At 37.8% G+C, this 27,881-nt stretch overlaps 1 protein-coding gene across 4 annotated transcripts in view; it reads right to left on the bottom strand.

Moving 5' to 3' along the window:
- Positions 1–11,376: 11,376 nt before the first annotated feature.
- Ptchd4 (patched domain containing 4) overlaps positions 11,377–27,881 on the bottom strand; it is a 184,700-nt gene continuing 168,195 nt past the window's right edge. For all 4 annotated transcript variants that reach the window (XM_021218301.2, XM_021218298.2, XM_021218299.2 and 1 more), the window contains one exon: positions 11,377–17,394. In XM_021218301.2, coding sequence (XP_021073960.1) covers positions 15,761–17,394 — 1,634 coding nt within the window. In that variant the 3' untranslated portion in view covers positions 11,377–15,760. The remainder of the gene's footprint in view (positions 17,395–27,881) is intronic.

Raw genomic sequence — 27,881 nt, 5'->3', positions numbered from 1 at the left:
ATGATTGTAGCCTGTCATATTCATGGCCTTCCACAAGCCAATTTCCTTATGTAGGACACACAGTATGTATGAAAGACAATTCAGCTCATTCAGAGTCACCTCAGCTTCAAAATTCAAGCATGTAAAAAGGTAAATAGCAATTTCAGCGGACAGCAACACAGAAGCAAAAACGATAGAAATGAATGTTATCACATATCCCAAGACACTGTTACTGGTAATCATTTGTTCATGGGACTTCCCAGATGCTGAAAACTATGCATGATTAATAATGCATTTTAAAACAATAATTCAATGCCGCTTCATTAATATCTACATTTTTTTTTTTTTTTTGGCAAGACCCTTGTAACTAAGACACAGGACAAAATAGCTATAAGAACCTGAATGAACAACAAAGCTATGCTTTAAGTCAAAATTCCTCTGGAATTTAACAATAAATTTGCTGAGCATAGGGGGAATGAAACAGGCTTCAAACGACAGAACACTTATAAGAAGAGAAATTTCTCTGTGAAAGCAAAATACAAAACAGGTACAATTTGTACAGAAAACGTCAATTCATCTGAGGATTCACACCACCCACTTTTACTTTAATTCTTCCAACTATCCGAGGATTCCTTAATGATCTTATAGAACCTGTGCTTTAGTTATGAGCATCTGTTTTTAAGAACAAGAAATAAATCACTAATGTGCACTTGGAAACAGCAGGTACAATACCAGTAAATTATTCATTCAGAGGGAGGAAGAGAAGACCCCAAGAATTGGATGGAGTAATTTCCTCATCCATATGCCAGGCTGGCTTCATGTGCATGTGTTCATGTTCCAAAAATTCCAGAAGAAAATGGCTTCGGGAAGTCTTTTTTACCTCCTTGTGCAGGAATCACCTACGCGATCACCTACATTTTACAGTGGTGGATGCAAGCTAATGTTTCCCTGCTTCAAATGTATTTTCTTTTTTTTCCCATTGACAAGCTAGGATGGGAGTACAATCCCTGTGCTGCCACAGAAGACAATGGCTTTTGTCAATATGTAAGCTACTGATAAATATTTAAGGAATGCTTGACTACAAGCTAATATTACTGGGAAGGAATGCCCAGGCAAGAGAACTTTTCAAATTCATTGTGCGGTTGACCATGCTGGTATTTTCTGCACTCTGGAAGCGGAGCTCTCTAAAGGGTGTTTATCTGATACTTGTGATAATCTAAAATGAAGTGAAGACAGGAAGTGAGAAGGTGGGAGGCAGATTTGGCCGATGTCATCCTTTAACTTCACTTGGAGTTAAAGTCCATAGAGTGCTGGGTGGATCCAACACTTTCTTCAAGGCACCTGAAGTGCGTTTCCTTTACCAAGTGACAATTTAGTCAGGCAAATCATCACAAACCACCTTTTGTGTTTTATTGCTGTGACCAGCTCCCCTGCGAGAATCTTTCAAAAGATCACAGGCAACTTAATGGTAGAGGCAATACCCTAGAGTAATTCTCTATTCCCCCCAAGACTTAATCCAAGCTCAGCATAGTCATATGATACAAATGCATAAACGTGCCTATTAATTGAAGTAAAGAACAACTCAGTTAAAAATAATTGAGGAATTTCAAGCACTTTAGACAGGAAAACATACATTAACCTGGAAATCAATAGACAAGACGCTCTTCTGATATATCATGATTTATATCATTGCTTATCCTAATTTAGAGATTATAGTCATGTAATGACTTTGTCATTCTACATGGAAGGAAATGGAGGCATCACTTCTTTTATAATCACTTCTACACAATTGCTCAATATTTCCCTTAACTTCTGATCTTTTTTTCTAAACTCATATTTTCAAATTCCCAGAATATTGTTATTTACCACATAGGTCTGGAGCTATTAGTGAAGTTCCTGACCTATAAATACACCCAGACAGACAAATGACAGGGTTATTAAGAACTTACTTGTTGATCCAATCCATTTACTTGAGGTGTATCCAAGTGGGTAATTACATTACAGATAAACGGTGGTGATTAAAAATGTGTTCACAGATTTAGTCTTAATGCATCAATAGCAAATGAACAAAACGCTACTAACACATTTACAGGGACATTTTCAGGGGATTGCTGACCTGTCCTGTAACAATTCTTTATTGTTTTTTGATATGTTCACTTTGACCCTTGGAGATATAAGAACAAAAATTTCCAAGTGTTGCTTTTATTAGAAGATTTGAAATGTTTATGTACTAGTCACAAGCAACTTCAACACACACACACACACACACACACACACACGTCTCACTTGTAGACAACTCTCTTCTCTTTGTTAAAGTACTCAAAGGAATAATCCCTTCAAGCGTGTTGAGACAAAGACTTTCCAAGCATGCTATACTACTACAATGGCTTTCAGAAATATGAACATATCCATTTATATCTTTGGCCACTTGATAAGTTTTGTTCACACAGTACCCTTTCAGGTCTGGCTCAACTTGGCTTCTATTTATTTACTTTCTTCATCCTGAACTTGTACTGGAAGAAAGGGAAGGTCAGGCTAGAGCTGTCTTTGTGAAGCCCAGACTCCCATTTCTATTGCTCAAGGTGCTGACTTACTTCCCCATAAGAAGTCTATTCCTCTGAGTGGTTGATGCTATTTAGGAAATAACTGATTTTCACACTGACCTGGACATACCCCTTACTTTGCATTTCTAATATATACTTATCAATACCCTAGTGACAAAGACAAGCTTTTCTAGTAAAAAAAAATGCTTGCTGAACACATGGACACTAGTCTGTGAAGATGTCCCGTGGTCAAATTTATTTGAGAAATGGAATATTTTCTGTTGATATGATGCTCCAGAGGGGACCACTTTTGCCAGTATTGAGCACATTTAGGCTTTTGATGTCAATTCTTGATGAAGCTGGAGCAGAAGATTTCCAATGCTCTGGGGTTTATATACTTATCGTTCCTCCTTAGGTTTATTAATATATTTTTGTGTGTTTTATTTGATAGTGTTCCACATACAGGTAAAGATTGAATTTTGCTTTGAAGCCTGGAGTGTATGTCTGGAGTTTGAGATGGTTAATATTGGCTGTCAGCTCAACTGAATTGAGCAATGGCTTCTTTGTATAAATGGCTTCTTTGTATGTATTCTTTGGAAAAAAAATAACACAAGAATGTCTGACCTTTGCAAACTTCATGTAACACTGCTATGGACCCTTCAACACCTTGGAAAGATTTATGCAAACAAAGTCCTCTACATTAAAGCTCAATTCCTTATGTGCTCAATTTCCTCCATCCCACACGAAACATAACATTTTGTTTATTTAGCCTAATAATATATTTTCTTCTACATTCTTTCTGGTCCTACCACCCATCTGACACACAGTCAGAGCCTTAGAGTTGTCAGATTCAGCAAATTAAAATATGACATATTGTTAAATATGAATTTCATATACGTGACAAACAGCATTACATATCTGTTGTGTCAAGAGTATTGATAATTGATATCAGGTTTAAGTCAAGTCCTATGCTTTACCTGGAATCTTTCACATTCTAGTTAAATCCTTTATACCAAACATTTCAAACAATTATCATCTTTTATACTATAGGCCTTAGTTCAAAGTAATGTATTTTTTATTCATAATAAAAGAACTTGGCACATTTGTAACAGATCTCTTGGTCCCATTCTCAGAGGTATTAACAGTCCTGCAGATGAATCTCTTCACCAGGTTGGTGTGACAAGCATTGCTTAAGTAAGCCCATAAAAGGAAATATAACTTTTTTGGCACTGTGTTCACAGGTTCTCACACCAAACTTTTAATTTTTCCTCTAATAAATCCTGAATCGAAACAGTGTTCATAGATCCAAGAACACAGTCTGTCTTTTGCTCCCATGACTTTGTTGGCTTCCTGCCACATGCTATGCCCAGAGGAAGCTTCCTTGTTTTAATGGGAAGAACAATGTACTGTCGTTGGATTACTTCTACTAGAAATTATCTCTTTATCTCCTTTGGGTATGCCCTTTGGGATTTAAATTTTTGATTTGTATTGAAACAATGGATACCACCCATGATTTTGCTGGTGTTTTTGTATGTTTGTTTGTTTGTTTGTTTTGCTTTTTTGTTTTAAACAGGGTCTGGCTATGTTACCAAGAGTGGTTTTGAGAAATTTGTAATCAGAATCCTGCCTCAGAATCCTGAATGCTGGGATTATAGATATGTATCATGATTCTTGGTTTGTGACCTTAAAAAGATTTCTTTGCTTGGTGTTACTTCCTAAATTAATTCCGCAGTGTTCATTGAATTGCTGTCTTTGATCTGTGGAATTCAGCTGCATATTGGACTCACTAGGGGACTTAGAAAAAGACTGAAGTTCCACCAGAGCTACTGACTTCATTGGTTTGATATCCAGTCAGGGCATGAAGGACTTTGAAATATTTCTCTAAGTTATACTGATTACCACCTGACTTTGAAAATCATCAGCTGTGTTAATCTAGACATTACTCAAATCGTCTCTTGGAGTGTATTTGCTGACTTGCTTTTCCTCAGGGTACTTGGTTGGTGGCTTTTGTATTTATCCCAGTTATGCAAACTAAGGGCCTTTTAAAAACATTCTGAAAGATAGCCTCCCCAGACCAGCTCCTTTATCATAGCAACAAGAAAGAATTTGGGTTGCTATTTTACTTAGAATACCAATTATTATGATGAATACTCTCAACTATGAAAAAGAAGTTATTAATATCCAAATGAGTTATTTCTACACTTAAAAATTATGTACATATATTACATTTCACCTTGATTTAAAAATAAATGTAACCGTGAATCTCATGCAAGTGATTTTAAGAAATGTTTGTGGGTTGGTGAGACGGTTCAGCAGATAACAATGTTTGCAGCCAAGCTTGATGACCTGAACTCAATTACCAGGACACACATTATGAAGGGAAAGAGCATACATACTCTTACACATTGTCCTCTGACTTCCATAGTATGGGGTGACATGAGTATGTGCCTATATGCAAAACAAATAGATAAATGTAGTCAAAATTATAAATATGATTTGAAGCATTTAAGCCAATGCATGGTCTTAAATTTTACATTTAGAAGAGGGTGTTCACATGGAGGGGTAAATTGCGCATTGATTTCTCATGACATGTCATTTGCATTTTGATTTCTTTGAACAGACAACTGTTATTTATGTTCCTGTTGAAAAGATGATTTAATGAACCATAGAAACACAGTACTGGTTACAACAGACTCCTCCTTGATAGTATCTGCAGAGTTGGCACCATCATTCCTGCGCTGTTAGACGATTAACTTGTATGTAATGTTGGAGCTGCTTTTCCTGGGGGATTAGGGATCTAGTATATCAGGTCCATCTTTCTGGGCTGCACTTTGAGGGCCCTCTCATGCATATGATGTAACCAGATAGCTTTTAGAACCTCAACCCTCCTGCCATAAAATGGCTCTTGGCACCACTGTATACATACTAAGTAACAGAAATGTAAACTTATGAGAAATTGATGAGGTTTTGAGTTCTGGACTTCAACAGGAAAGACAAAAATACAGACATTAGAAATGAAGACTGTTGTGTTTAAATTATGTAAGGATATAACTTTGAGCCTAGAAGGGTCTCTCCCAAATTGTCTTCTTAAATCCTGATAATCAAATACAGCATCATCATGATAGATTCCCATTTTCTATTGCACCTGCCCCCCACTCTGAGGGCTGGTGCCACAGAACCACCTCTGGGGATGATTCTGAACACTCTGTGTTCTCCATCTTCTGGCTCCACATGTTAGACTCATACTCAGTGTAAATGTTCACGATTCCTTCTTCTGCTTCCTTAAACATCATGGAAAAAAAAAATTCTTCTATCCACCCAGTTGGGAGAGCCAATTTGGTATTTTTCTGAGGGTTTTTTCCTTCCAACGTCAATGCAGGTACCCTTAATATTTTTTAAGTAAATGAATAAGGTAGAAGCCATGAGGAGAGTAAATGAATAAGATTATAGCCATGAGGAGTGAATAGGAGCTTGAATTCTCATAGAGATTTACATATGCCAAGTTTTTTCTAATCTCTTACAGTACTTTTATTTCCAAAAAGTATAAAGTAAACAAATAAGCAGATACCAAGCCAAATCTTTTTTTCTAGATTTTTAAAAACTTTTACGTTTCTTTTAATTTTTGTCCCGATTTTTTAAAACTTATATCCATCTCACCGTAAAGCTCTAGGAGGCTACATTTTAACTTCTCAGAAGTGAAAATGTGAACAAACATAAAACGGGGTCCTTTATTTGAAGCCTTATTCTTGTTCAATTGGTTATATGATAGAATAATCCAGAAAACAAGAAATAAAAATATAAAAAGCAATTTTACCCAAAAAGAAAGTAAGTTAGCAATTCAAATATTAAATGCAGGTGGGAAATCAGCAAATGAATAAATTAAAACATTTTTTGCCCGAGAAACAAAAAGTCTCCTTGTTTCTTTTTTCTTTTAAATATTAGAAATTGTCCAAAATAAGACCTTCCTTGCCACATGGCTCTAGTTATGAAACTGCTGTTATCAAAGACAAAGAGGCTCAGCACCAAGAACCTTCGTGTGTGCTCTAGCTTTGTGATTGGTGCACTTAAATGTCGTGGATGTGGGCTAGCTATGTATTCCTCATCATTCCATGGCCACATGAATCTCCAGAACCCAACAGACTTGGAACCTCAAAAATTCAAGCTCTTGACTTAGGTGTGACTGCTAACAGCCCATAACTTCCCCCAGATGTGGAGCTGAGTCCTGTGAGGCACAGTGGACCTCCCTTCCTAAGCCTGCATGCTGCCTCGGGACAACTCTCTTATTTATTGTTGTGTTCTCAGAAGGTGAGAAAAGGGATGAATTCAAGCAGTTTTAGACTTTCTGTCGCCACAGGGATTTACTGCGATGCAATAAACTTCAGAGAGAATTGGCCCAGATAATGCGCTAAAATTTGGGTAGAATTTATTTCAGCCAATTTATTTCTACATTACTTCAGATTTGAAATTAGTACAATGACTGAGGCTATTTTGATAATATATTCCTAATTTACATATTGTTGAGCTATTTATGGACTTAGGGTTTCATAAAAAATGTCTTGTAACACGGCCAGGGCATGCTAATTTGCTTTGGATGGTGAATTATCTTAATTATGTACGGGATGTATATTATAGTGTTATATTTTAATAAATAATATCCTTAAAAGATTAAACAGTAATAAAAACAGAAAACAAGGTTCATGGTGCATACCTGTAATCCAAGGATTTGGAAAGGAGAAACAGGTGGAGGCAGGGTACTTATGAGTTACAGGCTAGGATACACATTGATCATCTGGGGATACTCTAGGTCACTTGGAGACAAATAGAAACACCCTATCTCAAATTACATAAACAAGCAATCAAAAAATAACAAACTACACAAATCTCCAGTAAGGATAAAAATTCTGGCTAGGTCTGCTAGTCCCAGTACTTTGTAGACAGAGACAAGGAATCTCTATGAGTTCAAGGCCAGTCAGGGCTACACAATGAAACCCTGCCTCAACAAAGCAAAATAAACAAAAATCACAAGATGAACACACACACACACACACACACACACACACACACACACACACACGTATTTATATACATATATATGTATTTATAAATATTCATTTAAAATGCATAGGCTATGTTATATCACACTGTGAAGTCAAGAGGAATTATGTTTGGGAAATTTAACACTTGCCTATGAGAGAACCTTCCCCTAAAAGACAGGAAGTTGAACAGACTCCCTGAGGTTACATGAGTAAGTTGGGTATGATGTCATTTAGTATTAGCAATAAGAACTGAAGGACAGTGCAGTTAATCTAGAAATGACTTGACTTTTATAGCATTTGGCATGATTAAAAAAAATTAAGCAAGAGCAATTAACGCTAGGAATTTCATCGTGTTAGTATCTTGTATATGCTATGACTTTTTAAATATACCAACTGCTCTTGCTACATACAAGGAAAGTAGTTCTTTGTTAAAGTCAAAGGTGAAAATAGTAACTCCATAAATCTTTGTCTAGTGGTCCTACAGTTAAAGAAGGCTTGAAGAACTTTTACAAGTAGTGAAGAGTTGGTTATTATTTTCCTTAAGACATTTATCTTTAGGCTCCAGGAATAGGTTCCTTAAGCTCCCGAGAAATTCCACTAAAATGATTGTATAGATGTACATGTAGAACCTGAAAATAATAATAAGATAAATATTTGACATACAATTTCTATCCACAGAGGTATGAGAGCCATTCAATTAGGAGAATCATATTCATTTATTCCTGTGATAGTTATAAATTTCCCTTCATTTTCAAATTATTTTATTTTGCTTACTGAGAATGGAAATATATATATAAATGTTCCCCATGAGTCAAATTTTGGAAAATTAAAAGCACTGAAATCACTTTTTAAGGCTATTTTAGTAATATCTATTAGAATATTTGATGCTCAGAAAGACCTAAGGTGTGTATTTGGGCAGTCTTGTTATTTGGGAGAAGCCATTCTGACACTGAAATACAACTTAAGTCACACTTTTTTGGCACTTTTTTTCCCTCTAAGTTTCTGTCGATAAGGGAGCTTTAGAGTTAGAGTCCTATGTGCAGAATTCTGGAACAGAGGTCTTCAATCCTTTATTGGAAAATTGGATGTAATAAATAAGGCTATTTTCACAAAAAGAATGCAAAGAACCAAAATGTAAAAGGAATATTATATTAAAAAGCCATTCTTATGGCAAAGGCAATTGGCAACGGTGTTTTGCCTTGGGGTTTGTATTGTTAGGATGCCAGGACTTCATAATTTCATACATGTTAACTTTCTTCTTCATTTTGCTGTAGAGATTCGCATCTCACTGCGCCAGGATTGGGAGCCTGAGGGCATTTCTTTTGGGAAAGGAAAGGAAAGGAAGCACTCAGTTTCTATGGTCATGCCCATGGTTTATTGACTTGTGAAGGGACAGCGATCCTTTCTAGCAGTCTTCTCCTCACTGAGTTGAAGCAGCCAGTGGCTCAGAATCTTAGTGGAGGGGAAAACAGTGGTTTTACATTGGGGGTGGGGGGGTGCGGAACCTAGGAAGTAATTCTAGTATCTTTATTGTTTCATATCTGCTTAACATAAGTAAAGTAACTGATGTTTTTCCATCCTCTGAAAAGAAGGGCAAATGGGGCTTTTCATTGAAGTTACTTGATGACACATCTTGCTGATGAGCCACTGTTGCTAAGTTAACCCTAGGCAGTACTGTTTCTGAACTAATACTCTTGCTGCACTCATTTTCATGCTCTGGGATTCCCATGAAGAGATAACTGAGCAACTTTCCCAAGGGATGCTGCATTGGTGAATATTTATAGTAAGTGGTACACGCAAATAAAACTACACACGAGGGTGTTCATTTTACAACTATCTGGGTATGAATTTACTAAGTGAAAGGACAATAAATAATAGTGTATTACCATTTATTCAAAGGTTGTGTGGCATTTCATCTTTAAATATCCCCGTGAGGTAGCTTAGCAAGGTCTCTGTCCTTTTCAAACAGTGACAGATTTTCTACTTAAGAACAAAGAAGTCTATTGCTGAAAGAATATGCATAATTAATGGGAACACATGATAAGCTTGCTGTGTAAGCTTTGCAGATACATTGGAATATTCACACTGGTGAGCAGAAGGAGAAATGTTTTCAGTAACTTGGACTTTTATGTTGGAGGAGAAAGATCAGGGACTATCCTGATTCCATATAGACATGAATGCTGTAGACTGTACTAAAACTTGTAAACCACAGCAGCCTGTTCTTTTTCTTTTGCAAAGTCTCTCAGTATGGCTGCAAATAAAGACTCAGCAATCCACTGACTTTGGTGATGAAAGCGATTTCCATTTTCAGTGGGAGATTCTGCTCCCTTCTCACATTTAGATAATGGAATGTTTCTCATAGTGTGCCATGAACAATCTCTTCCAAGAATCCAAGCTAAATCTATTCCGGACTGGAAAGTGACACAATTATAATAAGTTCCACTTATCTTTTATTCATGGTGGTCACTCCTAATACTTTCCAGGAAACTCTTCAATGAAATCTTCCCAAAAACATTAAAACTCTTACTTCTCCACTGGTTTGAAAGAGCCATGGAGATAATGTAGTGGCTTTTGTAACTGTAAAAATAAAGGGGAAGGAAACCATATCAGGCATGCCATGAGCCACGCAGCAAACTGGAACACACAATTATGAACGACTAATGCCAACCCCGGCTTGGCTGGAACAGGAGCCCAAGAAACAGAGCAAGAATCACCGAGAGGCTGTGAATTGCTCTTACTCCCAATGTCATCAAGGTTTTCTTTAATTTTTAGGATTTTTATAATTGGTGTGACCTACGAGAGCTTTTTTCGGGAAAAATTCAACTCAGTGAGAAAACAGAGACTGGAGTCCTAATAGTTTATAAAAGTGCAAAATTGTCAATGATCTCATTTATAAATACTTTATTGTATTAAAAATGCCTTGGTGACAGAAGTTCCCAGTGGAGCCTGAGCTTGTTTTATCTCAACAACCCCTTTAAGGATACAGAAGAGCTAAGATATGATCTGTTCAATAGCTACATACACTGCAAACACTGGTTGCATGTATTTCTCTCTTTGAATCATTCTCCTCTTTACAAGAAGAGTAAATGACTTCTCTATTAGTGACAGACATAGGTCCTCATTAGGTAAGTAAAAATGTTCAAACGTATTATCTGTATTATAGCATCCTGAAAATGAATACTTTTCTGGGTGTTTATTTGAAGTATCTTTTTAAGAGTCCTTCAGGTTATTGATTTTAACTCACAAAACAGATCTGGTCCTGCTTAGAAATCCAGAAGCAGGCCCAGTGTCTGAATCTTACAAACAAGAAAAAGATCTTCAAGTGGGATAGATATATTTACATGTATCTAGGTTCGCAAGCAGGTAGAACCTCTAGTTTTGAGGCACCAATTGATTCTCTGTGCTATTTTCTAACCTATAAAGTCTAGTGAGTAAGGACTTTATTGATGTCACTCTTCCTGACACACCCACAGGCTGATAATCTTGAGTTCTTAGCTGCTGCCTTATCTGTCTTTTGGCATCTTCCAATCTCATCGAAAGGTCATCTAACAAAACTTCAAAACATTTGGAGCACAGATCAGTACCTCCTGCCCTCCTATCTACAACACTGATGAACATTGGTCATCTGATACAGAAATGGAATTGTGGCTATTCATGCGTAGCACCTATGTGCTGAATGTCCTGTAAAGAGGCCTTGCTGACTTTGATTCGGTCGCTACCACTGCAGTCATGTTAAAGGGAAAGCTGTAAAAAAAAAAAAAAAAAAGGTAATTACCTTCTGTGCAGTGTATCTGCAGATCATTGTGGAAAAAGGTTGGCATAAGGGCCTGTGCCACAGAGATGATTCAGAGTTTTGTATTCAAATTTGAGATGAGGAGACTTCAAGGGCATACTAATTCAGTCATAGATGTTTTGACTTGATGCTGCAGACCTTTGTTATAACTTTGTTATTTTTTTTTTTGTCACCATAAAAGAAAGAATTTTGTTGTTTTTAAAGAGAATGAAAATGATCTTGAAATTCCTTTAGAATAAATGAAAGTTTTTGGGATCACCTTTGAAAGAATTAGCAGAGGGCTGTGCACACAGCAACAACACTGGTTGAATGTAGACTTTTCTCTGGGAAGCTTGAGTAAATCATAGAATTCTCCAGTCTCAGGAGAAATCATCACAGGTCCATTTTTAAGGTACCATAACTTCTGGCTTGCTTTAGCACACCCGGGGCATATTTGATTCCTGCCTAATGCAGATTCTGCTTGACCCGGCAGAGACCTGGCTTAGCCCTGGGTTTTCCCAATGGCCATCTGAGAGTAGGTGGCTTTTGTTGACACTATGAGAAAGCAATTTTCTGATTGCTTCCCTTAGCATGAAGGTTTTTTTATGGACTTTAGGCCTTTGCAACTAAAACCCATGAGGCATTTATGATAGAGAATATGAGAATTTTAATAAAAAGTGTAATAACCCTGAAAATAGTGTCTTTAATCTTCTACATACTAGTAATCATGCGTGCATTGTGCCATGCATTTATAAATATTTGGTCATAAAAATATTTGACTGTAATAACAATATTTACAGTCAACATATAAAAATACACACAATTCTGAATGGCAATAATTAATCCCCAGCTCGAATCGCAAGCCTAGAAGGATTAGCTTGTTATGGTAAAGTGCAATGGATAATTACAGAATGGACATAGCTCTTACACTCAAGATCAACATACAAGAATGGCTATTATAGCATCGTAGAAGCTACAGTATCACACTTCTTTCTTTTACAATACAAGATAAAACATGTAAATTTATTTCTGTGGAAATCAATTAGAAATAACTTGGAAGAAAGACATTTATGATATACAAACTTAGTTGAGAATAGCTCTGTCATAGAGTACTCATGCTCAGCCTTCAAAGAGGTTCATGGTCACTGCAAGAACCCACCAGAAAACATGTAACTATATATTCTTTCAACAGACTTCCACATGATGTAGGTTAGCCCATGAAACCTTTAGACAAATCTTGGCTGGTAATTTAGATGAGTTCCTCATTGGGAATAGTGGGACAGAAAATGATACTTTCTGTTTTACATTCTGTTGGGGTTCACAAGTTTTCAAAAATCTCTTGTTTCAAGGGAAAAACACATTACAGTATATAAAATACTCCACAATTCTAAAAGATTTGCCACTGAGTTCTTCTGGGCTTGAATGGCCCTCTGTTTGATAGAAGATAAAGTCCTAACTTGAATGCCATCAGTACTTCACAATGGACAAAGCAAGCAAAAACTTGTAAAAACTAGGATGGAGCACACAAATAATCAGAAAAGGCTGAGCTTGGAGGGTTACCTGCAAATCATGATCTCATATTTTAGTACTTGGTACTCAGTGAAGGAAATCTTGGAAATGTCTGCTTCAAAGTGAGGTTGGAAGGTCTGCGGGATGCTTTGCGAGATTCTTCTGGGTTTACATTACTTCCTAAGACCGAGACAAGGAATTGGGGGCACTCTACTAACTCTTCCAGAACATGGAGTTTCATTTCAGTAAATTATTGCTACACATCCTTAGAGAGAATCACGTGTTCTGGAGAAGTTAACATCTCTTCTAAAATGCCACCTCTGTAGACACTTGGACAATGAGAAATTTTTGTTTGTCCTACAAGTCTGATCCTTGAAGACAATACTTAATGTAATCAAGTCTTTCCCCATCCAAGTGCTTTGGGAGAGACTGAAACTGGTGCTTTGGCATAATATGCAGTGGTACTTCCATGTATTTGGCAGTTTGCAAGCTTGCCAGTTAGTTTGTCAATCTTTTTGTTGTTGTTGCTTATTTTTTTTTGTATCTGAAATGGTCTATGGCAATTATAAAACTCAAGTAAGTTACCTTTAAATAAAAAATGGGTGAAACAATGGAGTTTCACTGAATATGGACAGATATGAAGTGATATGGAATCCTCAGCTTCTTAGTGGCTGTCTTTACAAACAGGTGTGAGTGATAGAAATTTTCATAACCGATGAGTAACTTTGAAATAGGAATTCTGTTCTCCAACTGCAAAAACTGCTCAGAAAATTTGACTTCAAATATGAGATCATGGCCTGGAGGTCAACTGTCCAAATGTCTGTTCCCCTTAGCACAAAAGTTCTTGCGATGAAAGTCTGGCATTACGTATGACATGACTTTTCAGATACATTGAAAACATCAAGTGCGGTTATGGGAAGTTATTGTCCCTCCTTAATTCTATAACTATTGTATCCACATCAGGGGAGACAATGAAACATAGCAGTCTTAAAGTAGAATAGAACAAATGTCATTCAATAAACTGAAGTTTCATTTAAATGATGTCCATTTAAAATTTTGCATCATTTAGAAGAGGAGTATTGTCTATCAGCATCATTTCCTAAAACTGAAACAGGAATGGAATTTTCTAAGAGTTCTAATTGTGTTTTGGTTTTTAAAGCCAATAGTATTGTTAATGCATTGAAATTATACAACCCAAATTGGTAGGAAATATAAACATTCCTCAGGAAAAAGAGCTTCTTAGCAGAATGTGTAATCATTAGGCATTTGTTTTATTCTACCCAGAAATAAATTATTCCTTAGGTTCCCTATATGGCATGGAAAAGGAATTTTCTAGTAACGTTCTCCAACATGAATAGCAGCCTTAGTCCTTGAAAGCACCCAGCAGACTGAGGACATGCCTGGGGCATAGTTTTCAACACGAACTAAAAAACAAAAACAAAAACAAAAACAAACAAACAAACACCAAAACACCCACCAAAACCCCATTTACCTCAATACTTTTTCTTTTTTTTTAATGTAAGGACTCCAGGTGCAATTACACACAGTTAGTATGGCACCAGTAGAGAGCTGTGCTTGCCATAGGAGATACTTTCTAGTTAACGAAGACAATGATACTCCACGTAGCTACAAAATGATGCTGCAGGGGTTACGGTGACCACCATCATAGTGATCATGGTCTTGGTTAATGTTCCCAGACTTATTCCAAGGAACACACTAGCGTCTGTAGAGTTGGCAAGTTTTTCTTACACAACAGACGGCTTGATGCCGAGATGGTGAATGGTAGATGGCTCATTTTACTCGCTAAGTTTTCCAGACATTTTTTTTCCTGTGTTAACTGCTATATGCGCTACAACTGTGTATTTTCATCCTCTAACAGAAGAACCCTTAACTACGAAATGGTATCTCATTATTTCTTTCCATCGCTCACTTGCACTGTGTACCCTGACATATGTATGCAAAAACAATGTGCTTAAAGTGCTCATTTTTTCAGGTGGGTGAGATATCCAAAAGTAGCCATGCTGGCCTTCCAAATACACAGAAATGTTAAAAGCTAATGGCAAGCTATCTCTACTACATGAGATTTTAAACATTTGTTCACATGCTAATTAACTCAATTACCTTTTGGGGTCTTTGTGAAGTCATCCCAAAGGCAGGACCTCAGTGACCAACAACATGATATGTAGAATTTAATGGATTCAAATTTCTGTCTATCTTGTTATCACACAGTTGATAATACTCTTGCTATTTAGACAGTTGAGTTGATTTCAAGTGGCCAATTATATATTTTGTATCATCCCTAATGAGGTTATATATTTGACTAATGTTGATTTGACTTTTAGAGAAAGGCCAGCCTAGCTGCAAATGAACACCTTTTTTTTTTTCCACCCAACCACCAACGCACACTAAAGACAAATTATGTATATGTATACTTATATGTACACACAAAGTGGATCGGGAGGTCCGGTCCTTTGGTTTTTACAGGATTAAATGTGTACTTTCCAGGTGCATAGGTTTCCTTTGATTGGTCTGTTCATAAAAATATGAAGTGACATGACAAATTAGACATTTCTTTTGTTTATTCCCCTATCTGGAGACCACCTATTCTCTCTTCTCCATTTCTTCTAAGAATCCTTAGATCTTTCAGCCTTCCGTCTTAACACACCAATCCATCCGTTTCTCAGAAAAGCTCTAAGATCAATGGCTGGAAAATTATCTTTCATGGAGCACAAGGTTGTAAAGAACTTCACCTACTTTTATTATCTCTTCCATCAAAAGAAGCAGACCTTTGGATGCGTCATGAATAATGCATTCTTGATCTGACTTGCCTTTTTACCCCTGGCCAGCCCAAGCAGCTGAGGTCTGAGCCTTACTAGCCCTGCATCATTGTGCAACACTGGAAAAGAAAAAAGTCTCCACCCTCAGACTGTGGTGACATGATCAGGATTCTCTTGGATTTCTATGCACTCAATTTCCTCTCTTTCCTTTCGTTTGGCCCGTTTCTTTTTCTTGTGGTGCTTTTTGGAAGGAGGAAAAAAGGTTAGGAACACAGGTAAGATAACAAAACAGTGCAGAAGCGTGCAACCCCCAGTCAGCAGCAAGCATTTGAACAGTGTGAAGGTCAGGTTTGAAGGCACAAAGAGGAGGGGGAGCAACCCAATAAGAAAAGAAGTAATGTTTTGCAAAATGGCTGTCCCATGCTCTTGTAGGGAGCTTTTTATACATTGTGTTCTGGTGTGCTCAGTTGCTAATACAAATGTATAAAGCAGTGGTGCACAGTGGTCAATGGCAAAATTTAAAGTGTAGATAAGGCACAAGATAGAAATGCAATCCATGTCGACATTCCACAACGTCATTAAGCCCAGAACGCCCAGCTCAATTGAGGTGACGCTAAGAATTAGCCAGAAGTTTCCCAGAGGATGGATCACGAGGAAGAAAGTCAGGATTAACACCAGGAGAACCCCAAAGCCTGCAATCAGAACAGGCACAGTGACTGACAAACTGTAATGGTCTGTGAAAACAAAGGAAGGATTAAACACGATGAACCGGATACTCTTTGAGAGAGACAGGGGCCTCAACTTGTCCAGAACTTCTATGACTTCCTTCTGGTGGTCCCTGTTCGTCCTGGCCACCAGATATAAGCGAGAAGCGATGATGTTGTTTTCATCCCCAGCTCTGGAGAAAATGATATCATTCCGAAAGTGTTGGAATTCTGGCTTTTTTAAAAACGAGCTTTGTAGGACACTGATGAAGTCAGTCTTGTTATTGGCACTGATGTTGCTCGTTTTCAGAAACTGATAATACTGTTCTACCCAGGACACTGCAGTGAACCCACTACAGAGCCTCTGCAGATCCTCTTGGACACTGCTGTTCCAGTACTCCAGGGGTTCATAGACATAGAATCCTATTACAGGGCTATAGTTGCTGAAATATTTTTGCTGAACCATGGCATAGGAAACACTTGGGGAGTCACTGGCTAGTAGGTTGATGATGCTGGCTCCATCACTGATCTGCAAGCACCCCATGAAGGAGAAAGAGGCGTAAATGAGATACAGGATGACCACAAATGGCTTCACATAGATATTGGTAATCCACTCATTGTAATGTTCTCGAAGGAAGTGCTGAATGAAATGGTGCTGGTAGGGGTTTGTCTCATGATGGGTTGTCTGTTGGTGCCCATCACTCATTACTGTCTGGAACCACACAGGTTTGCGGTCCAGGTATTCTGCAGAAGGAATCTTACAGCAAAAGATGCTGTGGTACCGATTTTGCTCAAGTTGTCCAGCAAAGACCAGGCAAGAGCCAAAGAAAGAGAAAATGTAGAAGTAGTTCAATAGAATAGAGACACACATGTTCTGACAGAAGATCTTCACTGCCTCTATGTTTGTGAAGGGGCTGGCACCCATACCAAATGTGATGAAGTACAGGGAACTGGTCATGGTGTAGGTGACCATCACATCAGAATAGGCGTCTGCTACCCTGTCTTTGAAGGGTAAATTCTCTTTGGTTCTCCGCCATCCAGACAGAAGCTCAAATACTCCTTTAGTTCCATGACCTAATGTTAAGAGAAAGAAAAAGAATAGTTGCTTTTATTTCCTCCTATGGTTCCAGTGGATTTCATGTAGATTATTGGTACTCAATGTACACATTATATTTTTCAAAGGAGTGTGTTTCTTTCATTAGCAACTCAGAGCAAATATTTGGTCCCTGTTTATACTCGAGTAAAGACTGGATTTATTGATAGTCTATGTGAAATAAAATATTTATTAGCTTTTATTTTTTTAACCTGAAAAGTTGTAAACATAATGCAGAACCCACATGATTATTTTCTCCCTGCATGCACAGTCTTCCTAAATTAACCATAAACAGTCAAGAGTAGAAGCTGTCACCTGCGTCGAAATAGCAATGCACATGTGTGGCTAACTCATCCACAGTCCTTTTAAATGAATCCATGTGTTGACTTACAGAATTACAAGATGATATTAAATAGTTGATGATTGTTAGATAGTTGTGATAGCATGGTTATCAACAATTTCTGTGGTTTCTTTAGGTCATTTTTCTCTTTGTTGTGGGTGCATGGGTAGGTGCAGGTATACGTTCAAGCTCAAGGATGATGTCAGGGACTGACTTTGATAGTTTTTCAACCTTATTCTTTCAAGGGAGGATCTCTTAATTGAACACAGAGCTCATCAGTAAGGCATGTCTCACTCGCCAGCCTATCCCAGAGATTCTGTCTCTAGCTTCCAATGCTAGCTCATAGGTGAGCTGCTACGCCCATCTGGTATTTAAGTAGGCTCTGAGGATATTCTTGCTTGAGTATCAGGCACTTCATCCACTGAGCCATCTTCTGAGACAGCTCTCAAGAGTTCAAACATAAACGTAAATTAAAAACTATGTGTGTGCGTTTGTGTTTGTGGTGAGCAGAGGCACAGTATACCCTGGAACTGGAGTTAGAGGTGGTTGTGAGCCACAGCGTGTGGGTCCTGGGACTTAACCTAGTCTCCTGCAAGAGTGCTCTGTTCTTTTAACTGCAGAGACATCTTTTCAGCCCCAGGATTTTTATTAGTAGACACTGGATGCAAGTGAAAAATAATTTCCTAGGTCACATAAAAGACCTCCAGGCCTCAAGATCACTGCAAACACTTTCTCTTGGTTCCTTAGAAGCTTTTGTTTCCACAGTAACGGAACAAAAACCTTTGCGTCATGTATGCATGTAAGGATGAGGAATTCTTTTTTTTCTATCAAATTTCTGTGCACCCTTTTAAATATATAGGTTATATGTATGTATATTATATATAAAGGTAAATAGGCAGAGGGTTTAGCCAACAAATATTACTTGAAAATATGGTATGTGCTCTCAGCTCTGTCTGGTTACTTTCAAGAAACTGACAGGTTTTTATGAAAGAATCATTTCCTTACTGGCAAGAGAAGAAAGCAAAGGTATTAGACTATATTTGTAACTTCCCCCCTTTCCTCCACTTCTTTGAATTTGATCTGCCAATCATCACGGAGAATATTCGAACTGCTCACTTTATGAGTGGGTGGAAATCTTCATAGATAATATTTTCTTGTAGGCATAGCAATTCCAAACATGAACCATTGCTATAGGCAGATACAAGCTGTGCTTGGGTTGTTCTCTAAGAGATGCATTAGGCAACAGTAACATTTAAGGACACCGAATAGCCTAGTTCACAAAAACATGGACAAGGGACCTTGCATGTTACCTAGATACTGGAGTTAATTAAGAGCTCCATACACAATTCAGTTCATAGTGCTTTAACAAAGGCATTGCAATTGCTATCGTCTTCTCTAAGTGCTCTGGGTTTGTACTGGTGGTAGACTTTGTGACATAGTGCTCCCAAGCATTCCTTTCCTTTCTTCCTTTTATTTGAGACTTATTTTCCAACCTGGGTGTTTGTTTGTTTGTTTGTTTGTTTGTTTATTTTATGGCACAGTACCAGAAACTTGAGTGTAACTGGAAATCACCCAAGGAGCCAATTGGAAACCCAAAAGGTGTTTTATTCTAAACAGCATCATGGTTTCACCTACAAGAGCCATAGGTTACAAGAGCCATGTGTGAGTTTGTTAGATGTAATTTGACTCACTTTCCAAAACAGTGGTGCTCTGTGGCAGGCTGAGCACATATACCCTTTAAAATGCCTAGCTAATGAGTCACATTTCATGAATTTATTTAATTGTTAGCATGGATAAATTTAAGTAGATATGATGTTAATCTTTGATTTTCAAAGCATATTGGCTCTCTTTGGGGAACTGTTATTAATTATTGGTTACTACTAAAGGAAATTAAGCAACAGAGTTCTTACCTCAAACATAAAGCCTTTGGTGTCTTTTTTGAGTCTCCTGTCAGGAAAGATGTTACCCTAACAAGTAGAAAGGGTTATGAAAACTGCAGATGCATTAAAGGCAGACTTTATAATATTTTTGGAGGCAATTATCTATTGCTTCACACATATAATTATAAGCTGCACATTGGTGTTACTGAAAAAACTTAATGAAACAAACAAAGGTTGTTCATTCATAACTTCTATAAGACTCATTGACCAAGAGGAAGTCTTTCTTACTCTCTTGACAACATAATCTATTATGATAGTAGTTGGGGTCACTGAAATAAGACTTTAATTAGAGCACCTCTCTTTGGAAATGAGGACATTAGTTTTCTTTGTAGTCACTAGGGATGGAAAAGTCAGAGTGCTGAGGCTAAATTTGGCTTGCCTTTGCTACTGGTCATTTTAATGGAACATTATGTAGCCTATGTAGGACAGGGTTTTGCTTTATGTAGTACAAAAGTCTCTTATGTGTGGCATGGTGGTGATGGTTCTGTTAGGTTTATGTACTCATTTAAAATGGGTTAGAGAATGAAAATGTAATCTCTGGGCAAGGAATGCTTTATCTTATTCATAGGTATTGTGTAGGTATTTTACAGGGTATTTATATGAAACTCACTCTTCGGATTCTCACACCATTTGGCCACTTCTTAGCAGCTCAAATTAATTGGCTGCCCTGGCAACAGCTGCTTGTTCATGGCTTCACAAATATGGCCATAGCCAATCTCTTCTCATTTAAGTTCATCTCATTTTCTGCATCTCTCATTGCTTCCTGTGTTCATTAGTCTGTTCAAAGTCAGCTCAGCCCTCTTTGTCTCAGAGTCATATCCGAAGGTCCCAGTTATACTGACCCTTTTCTGTTTCCTGAAATCTTATATGACTAATTATTCTCTTATTTAAGCCTTCAGCCAATTTGCCAGGGGACAAACATTTCTCATGGTAAATTCTATTCTGGCTAAGGTGCATTTTCTTTAAAGTTAGGAGATGAATTGCATGTTACTTTCATTCTGAAAAAACATCATTTTTATACAGAATATATTAGATCATTAAAGATATCTAGAACATACCCATTAACATCTTTTTTTTCTTTTTTTGAGACTGGGTCTTATATAGTAAATACTGGCCACAACTCTCTATATAACCAAGGATGACCTTGAACTCTATGTTTCCTATTACCACATCTACAGTGCTGTTAACTTGCCACATGAACCACTATTTAGAGCTGAGAATCAAACCTAGTGCCTCATTAATGTTAAACAGAAACTCTACCCATTGAGTTAAAACTACAGCCCACTTAGCTCTTACCAAATGATATCAACTGAATTCTTGACTATAGATCAGCCTTCAAACATATTTTTATCAAAAAAATAAATTCTAAAAAGTAATATGTATTATTATACCAGTATAAATTTTATGCAGAAGAAATGCAAACTGTTTAATGCTATACAATCCAATATACATCTACCTAGGGCTTCCAAATAAGCCAACACATGATATAAATACTAACAATAAGCAATCTTTCCGAAAATGTAAGTTGGCTCAGGACATGTGCTCTACATGATGCTCAGAAGGACATCACAGTTCCTAAATACCTGTTTTATAAGTAGGAAACTATAAAACCATTCATGCAAATAAATAGTGTCACTATGATGAAACCATCAATATTTCTGTAAAAAACAAAACTGCAAGAACATAAACTAGAAGAGAATAATTCAAAGGGATATGGGGTTAGATACTACTCCTAGTGTAAATCCTTGAAAAAAATATAATATGTGGAAACAGCCTGAATAAATTGGGCCCTTGGAGAAACACACACACACACACACACACACACACACACACACACACGTGTATGTATATGTATGTACGTGTATATTTATTATGTATAATGTGTTATCATAAAGGTATGTATGTGCATGTGTGTATTACCTTTATGACAATTCAAGAACCCATTCAGTTTTTGATGCTTAAAAACAAATTGTTTAAACCATCAGGCAGCTGTACATATGAACTCACAGCAGATGTGATAGCATGTACCAGACTTGTGTAAGCTCAAGTTGGACCAAATCCCAGAATGTAGAGGGGAGCTGGACATGCATATCTGCCCCTAGCTGAGGAGCTAGTGGCAACTGTTTGCTTCTAAGAGAGGATCAGTTTCCCTAAGAATATGGTCCTTGGTGAGCTGATTGAGCTCCAAAGGAAGACCACACACTCAACAATAATTGGATAGTGCACATTGTCTATGATGGGGGAAGAAGAACACACAGTCGAGTGGGAAGAGAAAGGGATGCGAATCTGGGAACAAGCGGGGCGCTGAGAGGTAATATGACTAAAACACATTGTATTACATTTTCAAGGAAGTATTAAATAATATAAGTAGAACTCATTACATGGAGGCATGAGAACTTTGTAAAGCTGTTGCTTGTTTCATGTCAGGTTTGCCAATCCTGAAACTATTAGCACTTCTGTCTGTGTAAGACTTGGTTATAGGGGCTGTCATAAGCACTGTAGGAAGTCTAGTCTCATTACTGTACCCATCCATTCTCAACAATATACCCAGGGTCATGGTAATAATTTCTCCAGAAATTGATAAATACTCTCTAGGAACAAAACTGCCCTTGATTGAGAATTACTGATTTAGACTGAGAATTACTGAAAGAAAAGTATGCACACACATACCTGGTTATTAATTACCCTTCCCAGATCATAACATAGGATACATTTCCAGTGAAAAAATTTAAAGACACAATAATGGTTTATAATGTATTTTATACCCCACAACACAGAAAACTATTAATAATTTAGAATATTTATTTTTGCCTCATAACTCTTTGTTTTATCTATTTTTACATCTTTATCTCTGTGACCTATTCATCTACATAGAACTGGGATCTTACAAAAGTTAAATTAGGATTTGAGAATATTTATTCTTGCTGACCTGTTGACCTGTCTAGCAGGTCTGTTAACCATGGCCATTTCCCCTCCCCCCCTTTTTTTTAACCCTAGTGCATTTTGTTTCTTGCTCTCCATTAATCTCTACTTTGGTGTTACAACATTTCTTTAAAATCTTCCAACTTCTTCTGCTGCTTATGTAATCATTTCTCACTCTATCATTCTACCTTTACTTTAAAAGTCTTCACATTTCAAACGTCACCCCAAAGACCAAGGCATTATAATCTCAGATGAAGATCTATGGATAAAATATAAGTGTGACTTGCCTCATTACATGATGGCCTGAACTTTGAATAATTTTTTTTTTTTTTTTTGCTACTCCAGTCCTGAGTAGAAGTAGGTCTGTCTTACTTTCCCTTTAAAGTCATCATCTTTACCTAAGGCCATAGTTAATTTTAGGAACAACGTCAATGAAGGTCCTGATTAATTAGGAAACACACATTATGCAGTATGTGTGTGTAAGAGAGGGGGGAGGGGCAGAGACAGAGATGGAGAATGGGAGAGAGACAGAAAGACAGGAGACAGATACACACACACATACACACAGAGGAGAGAGAGAGAGAGAAAGAGAGAGAGAGAGAGAGAGAGAGAGAGAGAGAGAGAGAGAGAGAGAGAGAGAGAGAGAGAGAGAATCTTTAACTTGATATGATCTTCACCTGGTAATAAAGTCTCAAGGAGGGATTGTCCATGTCAAGTTGGCCTGTGAGGGATTATTCTCATATTATTTTCATTATGTCAATGGATGTAGAAGAACCTTCCAAGTATGGGTGGCAACATTACTTGGGCTTGGGGTCCTGTGCTGTGTGAGTAGAAAAAGTGAGGTAAATATAAGCATGCATGCATTTACTCTCTCTTCACTCGTGACTAGGGTTATAAGCTAAGACCTTCAAGTTCCCGCCTTGACTTTCACACAATGATGCACTGACTGTCACTTGAAATAACCCTTTTTGTTCTTAAAGTTGCTTTTGCCTGAGTGTTTATCACAACAGGAAAAAAAAACTAAGGCAATACATGTGCGTAAAATTGTGATTATCTTTTTCTCATCAGAGGTCAATTTTTCTGCAAATGATTAATAATGTCAAAATAAATCTTAGCTAATATTTGCAGACCTTGATCATAATTATTTTGAGTTATGTTAGTACCCATTTGCAGTGCACATTGGTATAATAAGTAACCCACTTGGGCCAACAATGACTGACTGACTTTTCCTTTGACAACCCTTCATGGAAGACTCTTAGAAACAGAGCTCTTAGTGTTGAGTGGAGGAAGAGCAGGGAGAATAATTTGAGGAGATAGATGAATGGAAACAGCAGATTTGCATCTACGTATGTATTGAGTGTATTGCATGTCTTAAAGGATATTGTCGTGAACACTTTGTTCTAAGAGGAAACAAATAGAAGCAGTTTACTATAATAAAAACTCACCTAGCTGCTAGCATAGATTACTGACAAAAATTAAGTTCTGAGAAAACTGAGTTGGCCAGAACCAGGCTGACTCCATTACAGGCTGCAAATATGGCAGTTTGGAAAACTAAGCCTAAGTTTCTCTTTCCCAAAACTAGAAAAGTCCAAAACAAGTCAATTACAGGAAAAAAAAGCATCCCTCACCCACAGCCAATTTGGAGCTGCTAGGAGCTGTTCCACCACCTGGCCTGAATCAAGCCTGAGCTAAGAATAATTAGTTAATCAGCAACAGTTCTGGAAAGCCCAGCCAATTCTCCAGAGCCTCAACCAATCACAAAGGGAAATAGAGGAGAGATAGAGCCAACCAATCAAGGGAAAGAAAGGTAAAAGTCACCCATTTCTACCCCAACCCTATTCTCTACATTTACCTTGCTTTAAATTGACCCTACAAAGCTTACACCTCTCTGTCTTGTCTTCCATCCCGATGTATGGTAGATCCCTGTTTGCTGGATCTCTGCAGAATACATGCTCTTTGCTATTTGGGTCTGGGGTATCATTCTTTGGTAAATCACAGATCTTTATAGTTCCTCTACTTGCATTGAAGCATATGTAAAGTTGAATACTTGGGTCATATTTTTGGTCATATTAGTGAAAGAGTGCTAAAGCAAATATTTCAATATTTAAAACAATAGCTATTGCTGTGGTGTGGATGCGAAATCTTCTCCCTAGGCTTACCTGTTTGACTACTCACCCCTAGCTGCTGGTGGTAGTTTGGAAGGGACTAGAACCTTTGGGAGATACAGCCTGGCTGGACGATGTGAGTAACGAGATGGGTCTTTATGGTTGGCAGCCCTGTTCTACCTCTTGTCTGGTCTCTACTTCCTGAGTGCCAATGTGATGCGATCGGATGCCTCACGCATCTACAGCCATAACTTCTCTACCATAATGAACTGTATCCCATCTTCAACTGTAAGTCTTGATGACTCTCTTTTGTTAAACTGCTTCTCACTAGATATTTAGTGACAGCAATGAGACAAACAATAAAGACAGTCACCAAATAAAGCTGATCTCAATCTTTAATGAGATGGGGATGGGAACTATACAACCTCACATGCACCTCAAGTAACACTCGCCAAGAACCTGTGATTGAATGTCATATTGATGAGGTGAAACATAAAATGGCTTTTCTCCAAAACAATATTATTCTCTCGTACATATAAGATATCTTTCACAGGTGCTATTTTTGAAAAGATTATTTTATTTTATGTGTATGAGTATTTTCTATGCCTGGGCAACATATGTGTTCTTATTGTCCAACTAGGCAAAAAGAAGTGGTTAAAGCCTCTGGAACTGGAGCTCCAGATGTTTGTGAGCTGTCATGGTTAATGGGTCCTTGGAACTGGAGCTCCAGATGTTTGTGAGCTGTCATGGTTAATGGGTNTCCTTGGAACTGGAGCTCCAGATGTTTGTGAGCTGTCATGGTTAATGGGTCCTTGGAACTGGAGCTCCAGATGTTTGTGAGCTGTCATGGTTAATAGGTCCTTGGAACTGGGGCTCCAGATGTTTGTGAGCTGTTATGGGAATGGGTCCTTGGAACTGGAGCTCCACCATGAATAGGTCCTTGGAACTGGATCTCCAGATGGTTGTGAGCTGTCATGGGAACGGGTTCTCTTTGAGAGTATTCTATGAGTGATAGCAATATCTCTAGCTGTTATATATGATATTTTAATCCCAAGACAATCTCTTCAGACCCAATCAATTAAATGAAAATAATTTTAATAGGAGTTCACTTTGATATGTTACAGAAAGTACGTTCTGTATGTTTCTAGTTGTTTTAATCATTGGTGGAGTTAGAATTCTCCACATTTGCTTTGGAAAGATTGGTATGTTGGTTTCCCTTTTTTCTTGAATATGTTTAACTCTCAGCACGGCATGAGAGTATCACACCTACATCAGAGACATGAAACCAGAGGTTGAAAACAATACAACTTACTATACTACGCTTTAAACAAATCTTTTCCCTCTTCCCTGGCAGTTATTTCTGCATTGGTTAGCTTCTGACTGTTTTTTGTCAACTTGATACAAACCTAGATCTAACTGGGAAGAGGGAAGAAAAGTTTTCCATAGATTGACTATGATGAAGTACTGTCTTGATTAATAACAAAAACGATTGCTGCGATGGGTCCAGTTCACAGGGGAGAGGTGCCACTTTTGGGCCCAAAGCCCTAGAAGACAAAAGAAAGCAGGCCAGCCAAGCAACCCATAGGGTACTAAACAGTAAACTTGGTTACTTCATGGATCCTGCTTTAGTTATTGCTTCCAGGTTTCTGCCTTGAGTTATACCCCGACCTTCCTCAGTGATGGAGTATGGCCTGAGACATATAAGATGATATAAACCCTTTCCCCTTGAAGTTGCTTTGGTCATGGTATTTTATCATAGCAATAGGAAACTTAACTATGAGAGCTACTCTTTCAATAATTAAGCTTGTAAGAATTCACCTCTAAGCACACATAGAAAAATAATATTTTATTTTATATTGAGGTTAGAATTGTAGCACCTTGATGCCAAAAAAATTAATGAAAGATGAATGAAACGATAAAACCCCAATTAAAACAGTCAAGCAGCTGAGAAAATGTAGACAATTCATGACCGTTTTGAGTTATAATTCACTTACTAGGTATTACATGTGACATTAACTCATTCTTTTCTTTAACTGGTGACTCTGTCTCTGCTTTTTTTTGTGTGGGTCCTTTAATTTTTGTTCCATTTTTTATTAGGTATTTACTGCATTTACATTTCAAATGCTATCCCCAAGGTCCCCTATATGCCCCCTCTGCTCCCCTACCCACCCACTCCCACTTCTTGGCCCTGGTGTTCCCCTGTACTGGGGCATATAAAGTTTGCAAGACCAAGTGGCCTCTCTTCCCAATGATGGCTGACTAGGCCATGTCTGTCTCTGACTTTTAAAAACCTCTTGTATTGATTCTTTGTGAGTTTCATGTCATGTTCTCCAATTCCACTCGTGTCTCTCCATGTGTTCATACATACTCTCTGCAGTGCGAATTTTGGTTCCTTTAAAGACACAAGAATGTTATGGAAATATGTTTTTGTTGTAATCCCAGGTATGGGATATGGGGCTTCAGATTGTCCACAGCAGCAGACTATGATTTGCCTTGTGCTCTAGCAGGGGCATGATTTTGCCAGCTGCAAATTGTCTCTGTAAGTGTGTGACCTTTGGAATTCTGGGTCCTCTTCAGATGGTATGTAAGTGTGAGAGCACCTAGAATGGCTGTGGCTGCTGCTGCTCCAACTCTTGCTGTCTATCTGAGAGACCCGTTTTTTTTTTTTTTTTTTTGGTTTAGACCCTATTTTAGAAAACCTGAACTAAGATCAAACTCAAGTAAACTAACAGGCCAGTACCTAGCTTCAGTTTTCAAGTTATCCCCTTAACAAAATCTGAGCCTAGCTTCAGTTTCCATGTAACCTCCAACAAGACCTGTGTCTCCAGGTTATTCTCCCCCAAACAAACCTAGCATTTAGCACCAGTTTCCAGGTTAATTCCCAATAAATTCGCACATTCAGGTACAACCCCCCTCCCCCCTGCCTAACAACTACCAGTTGGGAAGAAAGCAGATGTTAAGTTTATGGTTTGGCTCCCAGCACCAGCCACAGTAGCATCCAAATTAGATGCTTATTGGGCTAGAAACACTCACCTCTTTTTTTTTTTTTAATTAGATATTTTTTTATTTACATTTCAAATGCTATCCCGAAAGTTCCCTATACCCTCCCCCGACCCCTGCTCCCCTACCCACCCACTCCCACTTCTTGGCCCTGGTGTTCC

Source organism: Mus pahari, chromosome 18 (genome assembly GCF_900095145.1).
Source record: "Mus pahari chromosome 18, PAHARI_EIJ_v1.1, whole genome shotgun sequence".
Taxonomy (NCBI): Eukaryota; Metazoa; Chordata; class Mammalia; order Rodentia; family Muridae; genus Mus; species Mus pahari.
Note: the sequence above shows the minus strand (reverse complement) of the source record. Positions and strands in the feature narration are given on the sequence as shown.